General features: G+C 44.1%; 1 protein-coding gene across 1 annotated transcript in view; it reads left to right on the forward strand.

Annotated features, from left to right (window-relative positions):
- Positions 1-18,979, forward strand: part of LOC144755655 (granzyme-like protein 1) — a 210,604-nt gene that overhangs the window by 62,454 nt on the left and 129,171 nt on the right. The window contains exon 3 of the mRNA XM_078644814.1: positions 3,323-3,458. Coding sequence (XP_078500940.1) covers positions 3,323-3,458 — 136 coding nt within the window. The remainder of the gene's footprint in view (positions 1-3,322; positions 3,459-18,979) is intronic.

Raw genomic sequence — 18,979 nt, forward strand, 5'->3', positions numbered from 1 at the left:
AGCCGGATTTTACCGCGGATCAGGCAAAGGAGCTTTAAGAGCCACAACATCTGCTCTACTCCAAGGAGTATAAAGCCAATTATAAATAATGTATCCCTTCGCATCAGTTGATAATTTATTATCATCAGTTCCCGCACCCCTAGGAGGGACATATAAAGGCACAGCTTCACGCATAGGTTTCCCATGAACCACATTATCCTTATCCGCCTCTGAGTCTGTCCCCTGCAACACAGGGGTCTGAGTTGTTTGTACAGGTGCAGCAGCTGCCTTTTTCTCTGCTAACAAACGGAAAGCCTCATCTCATATTTTGACCATGTGTCTAATTAAGTCGGCCACCTGGAAAGGGAGAAAAAGACCATCACTCAGTTGTTTATGATCACGCTTTTTATAAGGAGGCTCTAATTCATTGGCATGTTTTCTAAATTTTGCAATTGTTGCTCCAATAAATTCCTCTGTAAAGCATAACTGCTCCACGTCCGCCCATTGCTTAACATCAGCTATAATCTCTAGAGCAGGAGTATTATCGAAAGCTGCTTTACGAGCAGCAGATCTAAGAGAGGCTGATAGGTCAGCAGATAAAAGCGAGTGAGTATTTTGTTTGGAGCCTTCATCTGTCTCTTTCTGTCCTAGGCCAGATTCACCATCATCTGAATCAACCTTGTGGGCAGATGGGAAGTGATATGGAGGTGGGGATCGATCTAGTAAAATGAAATCATCCTGAGGTTTATTTAGCAGAGGATAAAGGGGGTGCTGAAGAGGGTATTGGCCATTTACCTGTTAACGATGCTCCCTATCCTCTTTCTCTTGTAGTTCTTTCATTACCTTATTTTTCAATTCAAGCGCCTTCGCATAAATATTTTTGCGCTGTTCTTTTGCCACTAGTACTTGTTCTCGTTTCATTCTCTCATGAGGCCACTTTCTCCCACATTCGCACACAAACATACACTGTTCCACATACTGAATTTTTCTAACATCAAATGACCCATGTATTGCCCATCGTAAATCAGGATCCTTCCTAGTATATTTATTCCACAGCGCACTGTACGTTATAGAATAAATACCATGCTTAATGTGCATATCTCTATTTGGTGTACCCTCGGGGGAGCCGGCTGATTGCACTCTAAATCCATATTGGTACCTCTAAGAAAGCAACACATCCTTCGGAGCGTGCTTGAAACATGCCAAAAATATTATAGCATATATAATATTATACCAAAATGTGCTTAGCTCAAAGTGCACCTTTCAAGTTTTCAAAGTTAGAGAAAAATCTCCTCATTACCTGCCTATATAAATTGCAATGTATATATATCCAAGTTCCAAAATCTTTGGCCAAACAAACAAGTCAAAAGTGTTGCAATCAACGACCTTACCAAGCAAGAGTTCTCCAACCTCTAACTGCCAAGTTCTAAATCGACCAAGTGGTCACTGCAAGACAAACGCCAGAAGGGATCTCAGTTGAGGACCATCACCATCCGGAGGGTCATATCGGGAAAAGTGGAAAAGCGCGTTGGCCTGCAAAGACAAGGGCCTCCTCATGCAGTGTACATCCTCAGCGAGATGCCAAAGTTCCGTCAAGACAACTCCTTCGGGCATCCGAGTCGCCGATGAGCCCCACGTTGGGTGCCAATATGTGGGATGGGCTTTAGTAGGCCCACTGGTGCAGGGGTTCGCCCTTCTTATCGCACTAGTCCATCAGACTATCAAGGAAGAAATTGGCACGGAAGCTGCAATAGTAAACAAAGTATGTATTAAACCTCATGAGGTGGAACTACGTCTATACACAACCCTCAACAATGTAAGAGGCAACACATGGAATACAAAGACCGTGGCGCCTTTATACCGAAATATCTGCAGTGTAAGCATAGAAGCGCAAAAGGAGGCGGTACAAGTGTTCACAAGAATAGTTACATGTATATATATGGTCAAGATAGAATTGCTTGGTCAACAAGGTGGGAGGAGCTACATCACTACTAACTTTAGCTAAAATAGTCTGACACTTACAATTATAACAGTGATCTTTTCCATACCTCTGTGTTTCACCTTGCTGCACTCGTGTTCGCACTAATACACATAGTCATGAGCATTTTTTAGAGACATTTCTTTCGCCTTTTGTCAAATCAATTCATGTACGATGTGTAGATCATTTTCCTTATTTCCATCCATTCCTTGAGAGGAACTACTAGTTTTATGCTCTCCAAGCGAATCATGCGCCTGTTCTCTTTTGGTCTTTTCATATCCACCTCATTCCTTGAGAACGACTACGTGTCTAAGATTTCCAAGCGAATTTCACCCACACTTGTGTATTGCTTATTTTTCTTGTGGACACGCTAAAGGGCAGTTTGCTTTCAGTGTTTATTGTTTGTTCCTAGTGGACCATTAGGACTGTTCTCAGCATCTACCATTGTTACTTTGCTTTTGCTTTTGTTTGTTACAGGTCTCTCATGTAAGGGTTTCACGCTCATTTTGGTGCTCTATTAGTCACCCCACTTAAGTCACTTCTTATGCTACCATTCGCTTGCCAGTGTGCCCAACGATATCTGTGTTTTATACATAATGTATTTTCTCATATTACCTTGTTCCCAGCCCTGAAGAGTCACAGGCACTCTTTCCCATGAACATCTTTGCATAAACAACCAATAAGAAAACCACCAGTGTCGACTGTATCATATTTATAATATTGTATCAACTGTTGATCATAATACGTGTGCCCAGGTCTTTGTTCATTTTTGCTGAGAGATGGGCTTTTAGCTCCTCGCTCATTCAGGGGTTTCGGGTCTCCCCCTGTCCTGGTGGCACCACATGCTTATTTTCTTCACTACCTAGTTATTTCCTGTTAAGGCTACCTGCCTGAGCACCACTTACCTGCTACCCCAAAACCCTGTGCAGAATCTACTTTGTGACTTGCCCACAATCAGTAACCGCCCTCAGGGCCGAACTTCTGTTCTGTGTACACATTGTATTCCACCCGCATTGCCTAATATTTTTATGTGTATTTATTGTTGTTCGTACTTTTAAGATTGTTGAGTGTCATATACTTAGTGATTGGATTGTAGCCTTGCTCTTGAATCTGTAAATTGCTCTGATACCCCGGGATCTAGCCAGCGCTATATAAAACTTATATATAAATTTGCAGTTCTCTAATACCCGATTCTTGAAAAAATATTATATTCTGGCTCTTAATCAAAGTGAATTTCAAAGTAAAATCCCAAGACAGGGCATGTTCAGAGTGTGGTTTTGAGGGCCTTGTCAGAAATATACTTACATAGCTCTCTGAACAATTCTGAAGTCCAAACATCCATTGCGGTTTTTCTTTCCTTTTCAGAAACCTGGAGATCATCCTCGGAGCGCACAACATTAAAAAGGAGGAGGAGTCGCAGCAAAGAGTCAAGATACTTAACAAATTTCTTCACCCAGAGTACAACCCGAGGACATTTGCGAATGACATCATGCTTCTTCAGGTACCGATGAGCGTTGTTGTTATAAAGGCTTCGGCACATACTTGGCCTGGGTGAGCAGTGCTTAATTAGTGTGGTTGGCTGCAGGTGGTCAGCACCGGGACTCAATTTTTGGGACCCAGAGATACTTCTTCAATATCAAACTGGGACACAGAACAAGTAACATTATTTTAGCTTTAAGAATAGGGGGTGTCTCACTGAATGTAGGAGAGTTTTAATATAAAATGAGCCATATCAAACGGATTCACTAGAAAATGCAAGGAAAAAACAGATCACGTTATCAGATTATGAAAGTCGAGTGTTAAGTGGTGTACCGGCTATGTTTTAAATCCTACAGAATTAATACAAATTTAAATAACAGACCAATGCACAGGTGCTGTCACTGTTGCCTCGCTGAATCAGTCCTCTGTTAAACAAGCATTGGCATAGCCAATAGGTCTCGCCTTTGGGACCTTATAAGTATTTAGCCACGCAACAGTTGATGTTGTTGCACCAAGGATATTGTGCTGCATAACTAAATACTTATAAGGTCCCAAAAGCAAGACCTATTGGCTATGCAGAGTTAGCAGTACAACAGTAACATCATTAATAGCAGATGAGCAGTGACAGCAGAAGTATCAGGATAGCAGTGACAGCAGAGTTAGCAGTACAGCAGTGACAGAAAAGTTAGGAGGATAGCAGCGACAGTGGAAATGGAATTGGTCTCGCATTTGTTTGAGTTAGAGCTATTGGCATTGTAAATGTTAATGTCTTTTACCTGCGGGTTATGGAGTGTATCAGGGGCGTAACAAACACCCCAGCAGCCCCCGTGGTGCGGGGGGGCCCAGTCTTCAGTATGTGAAGGGGGCCCTCACAGCTAATCGGTAGAGAGCTGTATGTCTCTTGCTCTAAAGCAGCTGCAGTCTGCTCTGAACTCCTGCCACTGACCCAGGACTGAAGAGAAACAAAGTGACAAGTTACATTGGTTCTCTTCAGTTAGAGCCACAAGCCAGGCCTGGAAAAAGGATGGGGGTGGGGGGCCCTCAGAGACAGCATTCTCCACAGGGCACAGCCTCTGAGAAGGGACGAGGCAGCACATACCTGACAGGAACAGGAGAACGATTGCTGCTCCAGGAACAGGATCTGTTGGGACGCATTGGAAGGTAAACAAGCATTTGCAATATATGGTTTTGCAATATATGCATTTGCATATATGCAAGTCATATATGGTTTGGATTGGAATTGTTAGTTGTGGAATTGTGTTGTGTGGAATGGATCTGTGTAGTGAATTAATAATAATAATAAACTTTATTCGGATTATTTGGAAATCCATAAAAGCGGTACATAATAAAATATACAGTGCAAAATAGATTACAGATAACATGAAAAATGACATATCTAATTTTTAAAAAATCAATTCATTTGTTCAATACTGTTAATTTAGAGATTTTTTCTGTGTCTGTATATACACTTCAAGAAGTTGAGAACATGGTAGCAGGTGGCTTCAGTGTCCAAGAGCTGCAGGCTCAACATGGCTGGTCGACATTGTCTAAGACCCCAAGATTTTAGGAGAGTCAGTAGCCAAACTTTACGGAATTCCTGATAAAATTTGCAGAACAAGACGGTATGAAGGGTGGTTTGTAATGATTTTTCGTCACATGGACATAAAGATGGATTTGAATCCCAGACGTTTGGGGTTGGAAAGGCTACCAGCTTATGAAATATGTTTAGTCTGAATCTTATCAGAAGGTAGCGATCAAAAGTACCAATGTTGAGGGTTAAGTAGGGCTGAATTAAAAAGGTGGATTGAATCGTTATTGCGTGTTGAACGGACTGTTTCCCTACTTCAGATTGTAATCTTAAATTTTCCAAGTGTCCCAGAGCTAATGTTTTTAGGTTATTCTTTGTGAGTTCTGCGATTTTTTCAGGATTTAGGTAGTATTGCTCTACTCCGAGGTCGGTGAAGAAGTTCCTAATGTAGGCCAGCCATTTAATTTTTAAAGCATGGTCCAAGGACATTGCATCAGCCAGGATCGCCTTGGTGAGTTCGTTCTTTTCTGAAACCCAAATGCGGCGCCATAGGAGTAATGGTTGTATTTTTGCAAGATCTTCGATGTGTGGGACGCCCAGTTCTGTATGGCAGGCATAGATCGAAGATCGCTTTGGGGCTGACAGGAGAAATCTAAAAAAGTTATTTTCTGCTACTTGCAGGGAGGTGACGTCCGTGTGACCCCATAAGCCTGCTCCATATAGAGCTGTTGATTGACATTTAGCTTTGTATATTGTCAACAATTCCATGGGTGGTCGTTTTCCCAATTTTTGTGTAAACGTCACCAATGCTGCTAATGCTCTTTTAAAGCAGTGTTTCCTGGCTTCCACTGCCTTTTTCCAGGAGAGTTTATTGTCTATTGTAACTCCTAGGTAGCAGTATTCGGTTGTGGGGTCTATTTTTTGGGTGTTTAAAATAATGGTTTTCTGATGTTTTCTCCCGACCCCGGCTGACATCACGAAAGTCTTTTTCACATTTATGTGAAGATCTAGGGTTCTCATAAATTGGGAGTATCTGTTTAGGGACTTTTGAAGTTCGCAAGGAGTTCGTGCCAGAAGGACAGCGTCATCCGCCTAGAGCAGAGCGGGGATCGGGCGATGTTTGGCCTGTGGGAGATCCCGGGCGCCCTTCAGAAGCTCTACCTCCAGGTTGTTAGTGTAGAGGGAGAAAAGGAAGGGCGCCAGGACGCATCCTTGTCTGACCCCACGCTCCACTCTGAAAGACGCTGTCAGTTCTCCCTTTGTGCCGTATCGAATTCTTGCGGAAGGATTGGAATACAGTTCCCTTAAAAAATTCAACAGTGGGGGATCTACCCCCATTTGGGCTAAAAGGGACCATAGCTTAGTATGAGAGACACAGTCAAATGCCGCGGACAAGTCCACGTAAATCATGTAAAGTTTTTCTTTTTTGGCTTGCACATATTTTCCAAAAATAACCGAGAGGTTCAGGGCTTGTTCCACGGTTCCTAGTCCCTCTCTAAAACCGAATTGTAGGTCAGATAATATACTTCTCTCCTCCACCCAATCCTGAAGTCGTTCCAGGATCACTCTGTCTACCATCTTCCCCAATGAATCCAGCAAAGAAATTGGGCGGTAGCAACCGGGATCCTGGCGGTTACCTTTCTTAAATATCGGTACCATAATGGAAGTTGTCCAAGAGTCCAGGATTCCTTTCTTTGCAGTTGCAGTGCACACCCTTGTGATGATCGGGGCCCAAAGATCTATTTTGTGTTTAAAAAAGTCAGCCGGGACTCCATCTGGGCCTGGAGCTTTTCCATTTTTGGCTGAATTCAGTGCCAGAAGGATCTCGGAAATTTCAAAGTTTAAATCTATAGGGTATATTGGAGGTATTTCTTTTTCCTCTTCTGTTTCTTCGTCGGAGAATGATTTTTGAAAGATTTTAGTAAAATGAGCTACCCATTCTGCTGCCTCTATTGCAACTTCAATTTTTGGGAGCGTGTCATCAGCCAGAAAGGGAGTTCTTAGTATTCTCCAGAAGGCTTGAGTGTTTTTCTCCTGTGCACTGACATGGAGTTCATTCCAAAGGGTTTGCTTAAGTTCCTCTTTTCTCTTTTTTCTGGTTTTATGGTATTCCCTTCTTAGGATAGATATAGTACGAGGGTCCCTTTCGTCTTTGTTTAGGGCTAGTTTAAGTTTTGTGTGGGCCTTGGTACACTCTTGGTTAAACCAACCTTTTAATCGATGTGGTCCAGCTTTATGTTTTGCGGTGAGTAGAACCTTTATTTTGGCCATTATTTGAGCAAAGTTGTTTAGAAGTTCCTCATCTTCTATCGACATATCCAGGCAGTTCTTAATTTGGGGATACACTGACTCTATCAGATCTTTAGTGAGTTCCTCTGGATTTATCTTGCCCCACTTTATTGAATACCCGTTTAGTTTATCCATGCTTATATTTTCCTGTATCAGAGCACTAGCTATTATCATAGGAGGAGACTGTAGATGGTTTATTATCACTTCCATTTTTAATATGGCGTGGTCACTTTGGGAGTTCGGTATTACTTCAAAGTTTTTTACTCTGGATTGTAGGGTAGCTGATATTACTATGAAGGCGACCGTAGTGCTGAAACCTCTTCCTATATAGGTTGGTGCTAGTGAGTTGCTTCCATAATCCAAAGTATTTGCTACTTGGAGGTCCAGGTCTGATAGGAGATCATTCATTATTCTGCCCATGGTGTTATGTGAGAAGTGGATAAGAGAAAGACCTTCCTCTGTCACCATACCCGGACATTTTTGCTTGGGTTGGGTGCATGCATGTAGGTTAAAATCGCCTACCCATATTATAGCTACCGCACCTCTTGCTCCTTGTTTCTGTCTAAGGGTAGTTAGTTTTTTGTGGAGGTGAACCAGAATTCTCTGCAAGTCTGGTTCGTCCAGGTTATTATAAAAATTAATAATGACTACGAACTCTTTTTTCAGTGAGGAGAGACAGAGGATCTGGAAGTTAGAACCCAGTTCAATGATATTTATTTTGGTGTTTTGAATAGTGTTAGCTACATAGATGATTAGTCCACCCTTTGGTCTACCCCTCTGTCCAACTGACGCAGGGGAAAAGTATGTCTTATACCCCTGTAAATGCTGTTCTAGTTGTGACCACGTCTCCTGTAGGCAGATTATTTGATGTCTGTGCGCATGGTACATGATTGTCCCATCCTCCACCTTTGTCCTTAACCCTGCGACATTCCAGGAGATCAGGCTTAAAGTTGCTGGTTTATTTTTAGTGATTTTAACTTTTTGAAGTCCTTTACAAATCTCTGGGTCTACAGGGGTTAGAGAAGGGTCCAAAGATACCATTGGGTCAGTGCTATTTAAAGACTGTTCTTCTGGCTGTGGTGGTCAATCGACACACTCTAGAGCACTATACTTATTTGTTAGGAGAAGGCCGTTCCAACCATCCCAACGTGGGGGGTCGCTGTGATTTCTCCACTGTTCTTGTCCTCTCCATACGTCCCTTTCTCTGCCTTGATGATTAAGACCTAGTGGGTTGAAAGGAGGGGGCCGTCCTTGCCACGGTTGCTGCCACTGGTGAGTGGAATAATGTGTGGGTTGAGGAGGGTGCTGCCACTGTTGGGAAAAAGGATAGGAGGGTTGTAGAGGTTGAGATGGTTGTTGCCACTGGAAAGTTGTGTGTTGTGGTATTTGTGGTAATCGTAAGGTATGTGGGGGTTGCTGCCACTGATACGTGGTGTATTCTGAGGGATGTGACAACCCCCTATTTGCTGGGAAGATGGAACTGGAAAAGTTTTGTCTTGGGGGTGTGGGTAGAAAATAACACAAGGGAAGTGGGTTTATTTGGGTGGCAGGTCCACTGCTGGGTGTGTTGCAGATATAATTTGCTGCCCCTATCTCCCTAAATTTGATGGTGATAACATCACCCGCTATGGTCTTCGTGTTCCTGCCCACCCAATCGCCTCTACGTACAGAAAAGATCTGACCACTAATATGAGTGGGTAAGGGTTTATGCAGTTGAAGCCACTGCGCACATTTATTCCTTAGCTCTGCGAAAGTTTCTCTGACATCCTCCTTCAGTGGAGGTACGGCCGTTAAAACGACCACGAAGGGGGAAGCTTCCGGCGGCAGGTTGATTATTTTAGAGCGAACCTGCTTTGTCTTAAGTTCTTGAGGATTATCTAAGGAGGAAAGTGCTGCTGGAGTGGTGGTGTAACCATTTATACCCTTAACTTGGTGGTTGTCTGTTTTGGTTGGACCTGTAGAAGTTTTCGGGGCTGTTTGAGTTGCTGGAGCTGAGCCTGCGGGAACGGGGGTGGATGGGGAATGATCTAAATTATTCCCTTTTTGGGTTTGAAGGTGGACAGCTGGTACCTTGGTAACTAGTGAGATATTGGACTTGATCAATGTGTCTGTTACCTGATTGGTACGGGGTGTGTTTTTGGGAAGTACTTCTTTAGCCCCGTGCAGTTGTGAAGGCCCAATCCCGCTTGACTTGGTACCACATTTCAGATTAATAAGTGACGTAAGTCTGTCAAGCTTGGATATTAAAGGCTTGATTTCTGCAGCTATAGTGGCTTCGAGATCAGATTTAAGGTCAATTACCATGTTTTCAACCCAGCAAGGTATGCCTGACACAGAGTTGGGGATAGGTGAGATCAAGTTGTGATTTTTTACTTTTGCTTTAGGTTTTTCCTTAGTCTTGGGCACAGCCTTGATGGAAGTGGTGGTGCCTCTCCCTGATTCTATCAGTTTTGGAATCATTCCTGTATCAGGTATATGGGGATAGCTAAGTGCACTCTGCTCTAACTTATCAGGTGCTTGGCATGCTTCTAAATCTGGTGTAGCCTCAAGGTCAACGTATGACAGATCGAAATCTGAATGAGTCACAGATAGGTCAACAGCGCTCGGGACAGTCAATGTGGGGACAGCCGTTAAGGGTAAGGGTAGAGAACAATTATTAGCGGTCTGGTGGGAGGGGGAGCTTGCAGTTGCAATAGAGCCCAGAGATGAGCGTTTAGCGTTCATGAGATCCAGGGAGACTCTTTTTTCCAGCAAAATAATGCTCTTGTCAATGGTTTCATTTACCCGGGAGATGAAGTGATCTATGGGACCGGTCACTTGTGCCACGGATGTGGCTTTTTTAGTATTGCTTCTAGTTCTAGTACGCATGGTGGACATCTGCAATTGGAAGCAAAATGCTGCGACGTGGGCCTGACAGGAGGTAGGCAATAATTCCTGTGGGTAGCCACTCTATGTTATAATGTGAGATGAGAATCACTGGTCCGCCTACCTTACGTGTAATGGAGAGGAAAAGGATGCTAGGGTTCTGTGCCGAGGCCGTCGTCTGCCGTCCTCGAACGGCCTCAAACGGCCCTGTCTTTGCCCAGTCTTCGCCCGGGCTGCGTCCCGCGCTGCGGGAGTAGGATGTTGTTAAGTAGGGGGCGTAAAGGGCGGGGGGCGGGCCAGCAGGGAGAGCGGACCGGAAGCTATACGTCGGTCTTGCAGGGACTTCTGGGAAATGAAGTCCCCGCACGCTCGCAGCCCCGCTGGTGCCTCACGCCCCTTACCGCCTTTCCGCCTTGGTCCGATGTTAATACTCCCAGGTGGTGTAGCGTCCAGCACCTGCTGACGAGGCGGCACCCGCAAAGCGGGTGCGGCGAGAAGTGGGCTGGAGGAGAGAGCTGGAAGTCTGATGCACTGCTGTGCCTCGTGAATCTGGCCAGGTACGTCTGTTTTAGTGAATAAGCGTCCCGCTCGCTACAGGGCAGGAACGCTCTTAAATGCCTTTGATGGGCGGGGGGCGGGCCAGCAGGGAGAGCGGACCGGAAGCTATACGTCGGTCTTGCAGGGACTTCTGGGAAATGAAGTCCCCGCACGCTCGCAGCCCCGCTGGTGCCTCACGCCCCTTACCGCCTTTCCGCCTTGGTCCGATGTTAATACTCCCAGGTGGTGTAGCGTCCAGCACCTGCTGACGAGGCGGCACCCGCGAAGCGGGTGTGGCGAGAAGTGGGCTGGAGGAGAGAGCTGGAAGTCTGATGCACTGCTGTGCCTCGTGAATCTGGCCAGGTACGTCTGTTTTAGTGAATAAGCGTCCCGCTCGCTACAGGGCAGGAACGCTCTTAAATGCCTTTGATGGGCGGGGGGCGGGCCAGCAGGGAGAGCGGACTGGAAGCTATACGTCGGTCTTGCAGGGACTTCTGGGAAATGAAGTCCCCGCACGCTCGCAGCCCCGCTGGTGCCTCACGCCCCTTACCGTCTTTCCGCCTTGGTCCGATGTTAATACTCCCAGGTGGTGTAGCGTCCAGCACCTGCTGACGAGGCGGCACCCGCGAAGCGGGTGTGGCGAGAAGTGGGCTGGAGGAGAGAGCTGGAAGTCTGATGCACTGCTGTGCCTCGTGAATCTGGCCAGGTACGTCTGTTTTAGTGAATAAGCGTCCCGCTCGCTACAGGGCAGGAACGCTCTTAAATGCCTTTGATGGGCGGGGGGCGGGCCAGCAGGGAGAGCGGACCGGAAGCTATACGTCGGTCTTGCAGGGACTTCTGGGAAATGAAGTCCCCGCACGCTCGCAGCCCCGCTGGTGCCTCACGCCCCTTACCGCCTTTCCGCCTTGGTCCGATGTTAATACTCCCAGGTGGTGTAGCGTCCAGCACCTGCTGACGAGGCGGCACCCGCGAAGCGGGTGCGGCGAGAAGTGGGCTGGAGGAGAGAGCTGGAAGTCTGATGCACTGCTGTGCCTCGTGAATCTGGCCAGGTACGTCTGTTTTAGTGAATAAGCGTCATGGTATCATGGTGTGCAGTGTAATTATTTGTGTAGTAATTGTGTAGTATTGAGTGTACTGGAACGGTATAGAGTCAGAATATCGAGTTTTTAATATCGATATGCATTAATATCGATTAAAAAAATATAGAATGGACACAATATCGACTGGACAGAATATAGACTACAAAAATATAGAATGGTCAGACATTGAGCTCTTACAGCTCTGGCTGACTCAACGGTTAGCCGTCTTAGCCGCCCCACGGCCCCCTAGAACAGTTTCTGTTAAGAGTTCCGCCCCTTGGTTTTCGTTGGCACTTGCCGATAAGCGACGGCAATGTAAAAAAGCCGAAAGGGTGTGGCGTAAGCACTATGACGTCAGCTCAAAGGAAACCTATAGGGCTATGGTCAGAGACTACCATCGGGACATTACAGCTGGCAAAAAGTCCTATCTGGCCAGTAGGATTGAAGGTGCCTCCAGTTCCTGCAACGAAATCTTCAGGATAGTTAAGGACTTTATTTCCCCCCCATGGTGTACTCCTAGTTCCACGCATTCAGAGTCTTGGATCTCCGAACTGGCGGACTTTTTTGCCAGCAAGATTCGGACTATCCAGGATTCCTTCGAAAAGGCGGACACGCTTACTATCTTTAATTGGCAGGCTCCTCCCCCAGGTTCGATCTTTGTGGGCCTGCCCTCTGGAACTTTCCACCGCTGACCTTACAGGCTTCCCTGGACCTTCTTTCCAAATTGAAATCTGGCTCCCCCTTAGACCGTTGTCCGGCTAAATTCCTGGCGCTAATGGCCCCTACTCTCAACCATCTTATCAACCCGATACTCAATCTCTCCCTTAGTACTGGTGAGTTTCCCCAACCGTGGAAACAGGCTCTTATTCTGCCACTACTAAAGAAATCCAACCTGAATCCGGATTCTCACGCCAATTACAGACCAATTTCCCTCCTACCAGCGCTCGCGAAAGTGGTTGAGAAGCATGTTCATACTACCCTGTCCCACTTTCTTGAGACGAACGATTTACTCCATAAGTCACAGTCCGGTTTCCGCTCCAATCTTAGTACGGAAACAGCGCTGCTCGAGGTCACCGAGGCCATAAAGGAAATCTTGGATAGAGGAGGCAAGGACATGTTGGTCATGCTTGACCTCTCTGCGGCCTTCGACACCGTCCCCCACGACCGTCTCCTTTCTAGACTCTGGGAGATTGGTCTTAGGGGGCGGTGTTCCGGTGGTTTAGGTCTTTTCTCTCGAACCGCCAGCAAACGGTCCGGGCCCCCCCTTACTCTGCCGCTATGCCGACTTTGGAGGTCGGAGTACCGCAGGGCTCAATTTTGAGCCCTTCGCGCTTTAACATCTATATGACCCCTTTGGCGGCATTAGCGGAAGATTGTGGAGCCCAGATCATGTCGTACGCGGACGATACACAACTTTTGTTCACCTGCGACAAGGGTTGCGATTTTGACGGGACGTCCATCCGGGGTTGCCTTGGGGCAGTGTTTGACTGGTTTAGTCACAGCAGCCTCAAGTGCAACTCCGATAAGTCCGAAGTACTCTTCTTCGGCTGTCCCATGGGCCCCAGATGGAAGGAGTGGTGGCCTCCTGCCATGTTCCCTCCCGCCAGCGATTTGGGGGTTGCCACAAATCTGGGCATCCAGATCGACAACAGCCTCTCTTTTAAAACTCAGGTGGCTGGTTTGGCCGGCAAGTGTTTTGCGATCTTGAAGATGCTGAGGAAGTTTCTGCCTCTTCTTTCGCTAGAGCATAGAAAGATCACGGTTCAGGCCCTGATAGGCTCTCGCCTAGACTATTCTAACATACTATATCTAGGCCTTCCGGACTTCCTTTTAGCGCGTCTCCAGGTTGTGCAAAACTCCGCGGCCCGGGCCATCTTTGGGCTTACTAGGAGAGCTAGGGCCAGTGATCTTCTCAGAACCCTTCACTGGCTGCCCATTAAGAAGCGAATCACCTTTAAGGCCTTGACCATTGCCTTTAAAGCCCTTCATGGTACTGGTCCTTGTTATCTTCGGAAACGGATCAGCTTCTACTTTCCCTCTAGATCTCTGCGGTCTGCGACCCAGGCCAGGGTTGTCACCCCGGTGATCCGTCGCGTGCGCTGTGAGGGGCGGTCTTTTAAACATCTTGCCCCCTGGTTATGGAATGCTCTCCCTCTGTCTCTCAGATCCAACACCAATCTATTGGCTTTCAGGAAGTATCTGAAGACCCTGCTGTTCACGCAGTAATTCAGCTCACTCTGTTCTCAGTCCCCCTCCCGTATTGCCTTCTACTCTGGGTCATGATGGTCTTTAGCGCCGGGACACTCTTCGGAGTAGCCGTGCGCTATAAAAGTACCCCTATTAACATAACATAACTTAACAATGTAGACTACAAAAATATCGAATTTGAGGTAAGTAAGTTAATATCAATGTTTAAAGTGTTTTTTATGTTAGTATATGTTTGAAAAGTGTATATTTATTATATTATTTATATTAATTAATTATTTTATGGTATTTAGTTTTTGCGTAGTATAATTCTGTAGCGGGTTGTGGGTTTATAGGGGAATAGGATGGGAAGTAATTTAATTATAATTAATTGAATATGTTAATTTATTTATTGGTATTTTGAAATAATTGTTAATTAATTATTAATTGGTAATTAATTTTAATTAATTGATCAATTGATAAATATGTTAATTTTAGTAATTTATTATCTGTAGCGGGTTGTGGGTTTATAGGGGAATAGGGTGGGAAGTAATTTAATTATAAGTAATTAAATATGTTAATTTATTTATTGGTATTTATTTTGAATTAATTGTTAATTAATTATTAATTGGTAATTAATTAAAATATAATTGGTAATTAATTTTAATTAATTGATTAATTGATAAATATGTTAATTTTTGTAATTTATTTTCTGTTGTGGGTTGTGGGTTTATAGGGGAATAGGGTGCGGAGTAATTTAATTGTAAGTAATTCTATTTTTTTAATCTTTTTTTATCTAATTTTTAATTATTTTTGAATTGTTAATTTATTGTTAATTGGTAAATAATTTGTATTAGTAGGTAATTATTTTTAATAATTTTTTATTTTTATTTTTAATTGATTAATTAATATATTATATAAAAGTGTTATTTATTTTAATTAATTTGTAATTGGTATTAATATTTATTTTATTTTTATTTATATATGAAGTATTTACTTTCCCTACTGTTGCACTCACTGGAGCGGGAATAGTAATTTTTACCCTCCTGCTATCCAACGCTTTCCCTACTGTTGCACTCACTGGAGTGGGAATAGTAATTTTTACCCCTACGCTATCCAACCCTTTCCCTACTGTTGCACTCTCTGGAGTGGGAATAGTAATTTTTACCCCTACGCTATCCAATGCTTTCCCTACTGTTGCACTCTCTGGAGTGGGAATAGTAATTTTTTCCCCTACGCTATCCAACGCTTTCCCTACTGTTGCACTCTCTGGAGTGGGAATAGTAATTTTTACCCCTACGCTATCCAACGCTTTCCCTACTGTTGCACTCTCTGGAGTGGGAATAGAAATTTTTACCCCCATGCTATCCAGCGCTTTCCCTACTGTTGCACTCTCTGGAGTTGGAATAGTAATTTTTACCCCTACGCTATCCAGCGCTTTCCCTACTGTTGCACTCTCTGGAGTGGGAATAGTAATTTTTACCCCTACGCTATCCAGCGCTTTCCCTACTGTTGCACTCTCTGGAGTGGGAATAGTAATTTTTACCCCTACGCTATCCAACGCTTTCCCTACTGTTGCACTCACTGGAGTGGTAATAGTAAATGTTACCCTTTCCGCTATCTTACGGTAAAAATATTGTAAATGTTTTATTAATATTACGTTTATATATATATATGTAATAACAAATCAATTTGTATGTTTTTTTACTTACATTAATTATTCATTAATTTTAAGGTTATTTAAGTATTTTAAGTATGTTTAATTTAATTATATTGATTATTTCATTAATTTTTAATTAATTTAAAGCATTTTAAAAAATTCGATATTTTGACTAACTATATTTTTTACATCGATATTTTTGATTCGATATTTTTGTACTTACCTGTTTGGAGATAGGAGGTCGATATTTTGGTATTCTATATTTTTACCTCGATATTTTGGTAGGTCGATATTTTGGCATTCTATATTATGTCAGTGATCCCTATTTTGTGTTGTGGACTGGCATGTAGTGGAGTTTACTTATGTCGTGTGCTGTTAAATATTGTAGCATGATGTGGAATTTTGTGGTGTAGATTGGATGTATGAGGTGTGTTGTGTAATTGTGTTGTTGGTTTGAATTATGTAGTTTGTTGTTGAATTATGTGTTGTGGAATGGAAATGTGTAGAGTGAAAATTATGTTGAGTGATATTATGAGGCATGGTAGTTATGTGAAATGTTGCTACGTGGCACAGACTGGATTTATGTGGAGTGTATTTATGCATTATGGAGTAGAGCATAATTATGTGGAGGTAAATCATGTGGTGCTCGGTGGTATTATGTGGAGTGTAATTATGTTGTGTGATGAATTGTGTGGGGATATATTGTGGAATTGTGTAACGTGAGGAATTATGTGGCATGGTGTGGGATATAATTGTGCAGAATGGAATTATGCAGCATGTTGCAGAGTTGTATTTTGAGAAGGGTAATTATGTGTTTAGAGTGGACTGAAAATATGTTGTGTGAAGTATAATTATATTGGTTGGAATTATGTGTAGTTGATTTGTGTTGTGTGGAGCGTAACTATGTGGTTTGGAGTAGTATTAAGTTGTGTGGAATGGTATTATGTGTTTTGGAATTATGTGGTATGGAGTGAAGTGAAAAAATGTGTTTTTTTAATTTTTAGGCTTGTAATTATGTGGTGTGGAATGTTGTAGGGTTAAATTATTTATAGTTGAATTGTGTGGCATGGAATTATGAGATGTTCAAATGTGCTGCGTGTGGTAGACTTAGCATAGCTGCCGAGGTTTCAGATTGCAATGTGTGACATTTTCATAATTTCAGTGTAGTGATGAGTGACACTTTCTCATTAGCAAAATCAAGCAATGAAGGAGAGAAACCTATACATCAGAAATTACACCATTTGAGCAACTAGAAACTCTGAGAAAGTCACTGAACTGAAGAGCGCTAACAGCAGGCTACTGAAAACTGAGCAGAGTCAGACTACATGAATGTCACCCATTATTACAGTTACATACGAAAACGTCACACTTACCAATCTGAAACCTTGGCATCTATGAGTGTATCAGTGTGAAAATGTGCTCAAAATTGAGGTGTATTCCTCTGCACCATCATGGTAACCAGCCTGCCAGGTGTCTTTGCAAACCTGCAAGCGCCAAGCAGTTTTCCATCAGCCACAAGTTAATGTAACTCTACATAATAAACCCTGGCACAGGTTTGCCTGTGCCAGGTTACACTTACTCTAGTACTTTAAAAGTGGCAGTTCATTCCAGGTCCAGTCAGGCTTCCCATAATGTCTAGTTACTCTGTGTAGAAATGCTGCAAAGTTTTTTTTAATCCTAATCTGTGTTCAGATTAAACCTTCGAAAAAGAGCTGTTTTCATCTATGAGTAATCAGTCCATTTCTGGGATGCTAACACACAGTAAGACCCAGTGACTTACCCTCAAGTGCCTCCTCAGTGATCTTCTGTCTGATGTAGGGTGCAACTGGGATCTAACATGTTTTAGGACTATGTGGTCTAGACAGCCCTGGTCTGAAGTGTTTCGTCCATTTAGCCAGAAGTGTGAGGAGGGGAGATCCGAGCCTGAAGCAGTATGTGCAGCGGTGCCTCTGATGCTCCCAGACTAGAGGTAGACCACAGCTCCCTGCACCAGGGTAGGCACCTAGACCCTCGGCACAATCAGCTCAACTGCGGAGAAAGGGCTTAAGGTGCATTAATACAACACCTGCTGGAAGGAAGGGAACCTGAGGCGTCTTCTGGGTGTGTGTAAATTGGTCCTCACAGGCCTGCGACCAGCAGGCAGAGACCAGAAATTGAGAGGCTGGATGAGGCAATATAGTAGACTGTTAGAGCATGCTTCTCGATGTACTCCAGTCAAAAGAGGAGCATTGAGGACCACGGGAGGGCCAACAGGCGTTGGATGGCTGCGAGGTGACTGACCACAGTAACAGGTGGAACTACGAGAGATGACTGGAGGCACTAACCCTCTGAAGAGCAATATTCCATGGCAGTAAGGGGAGGAGAGGTTATTGTCTATACACTCCAAGAGTGTATTGTGCGGTACCAATACAATGTCATCTGGGTACAGTAACGCTTTCGAAAACCATTGTCACTCATTTAGCAATTACTCATTGTTACACCCCTAACCACTGTAGCTATATCTATCTTGCATCTGAAGAAATCAACGCTCTGGCACAGGTAAGAGTTAGCAATACACCTAGGTCACAGGAGTTACGGGACCTTCACAATTAACGTTTTTGTTTTTCATTCCGGTATGTCTGCTGCTGAAAGTAGCTATTACCGCCATGTGAAAGTTTTGAAGAGAACAAGTAGGAATCAGCCTGGAAACAGACTCCCGCATGTTATACCTTTAATACTTAATCATTGTTATTTCCGTTCCCCCAACAAGAAAACAGCAATGAAACTGGGCACTTCAGCGCTGTCGTGTCATCGCATTCAAATCTTAGATCCCGGCTCCTCCATGCAGAGCGGCTGTTTTTGCACATTTCTCCCCGCAGGGAGGCGGAGGTTATCCTGGGTCACATCACCTATTCCTGAGCTCCGGTGCCCTTCTCAAGCCCCTAGCTCCCGTCAGGAATCAGTCCTTGCATATGTCGCACTTGAAACGGCTGACATCGTAGTGCTGCCGGTGCATGGCGCGCGCCTGCAACAAATCCTCACGAGACCTAACTTTATGGACATACTACAAAAATACGACAATATGTTGTAGGCATAGAAAAGGGACATTCATTACAGGACTACTACACAGGCAGCTGTACTGCATAACGAAATTTACCACATCGTGCTCAGGAGACAGGCTAAGCACCAGAAAACAGACGGCGGCCACATGGAAATAATACTACACCAGCATTGATTAGCAGCACTGGTACCCGAGGAGGCGCGATGACTGTTATGCATGATTTTGTATTTCTGTGCGGTGATGTGGATCACCACACTTAAATGCGTTCATCTAACGCCAGATGCATGGTACTTGGCAGGGCTGAATTAGATTTCCGTGAATTTGGACAAGCTGTGCACGCTAGGGCTTTTATGTCATTGGG

The sequence above is a fragment of the Lissotriton helveticus genome, chromosome 5_1, assembly GCF_964261635.1.
Source record: "Lissotriton helveticus chromosome 5_1, aLisHel1.1, whole genome shotgun sequence".
NCBI lineage: Eukaryota > Metazoa > Chordata > Amphibia > Caudata > Salamandridae > Lissotriton > Lissotriton helveticus.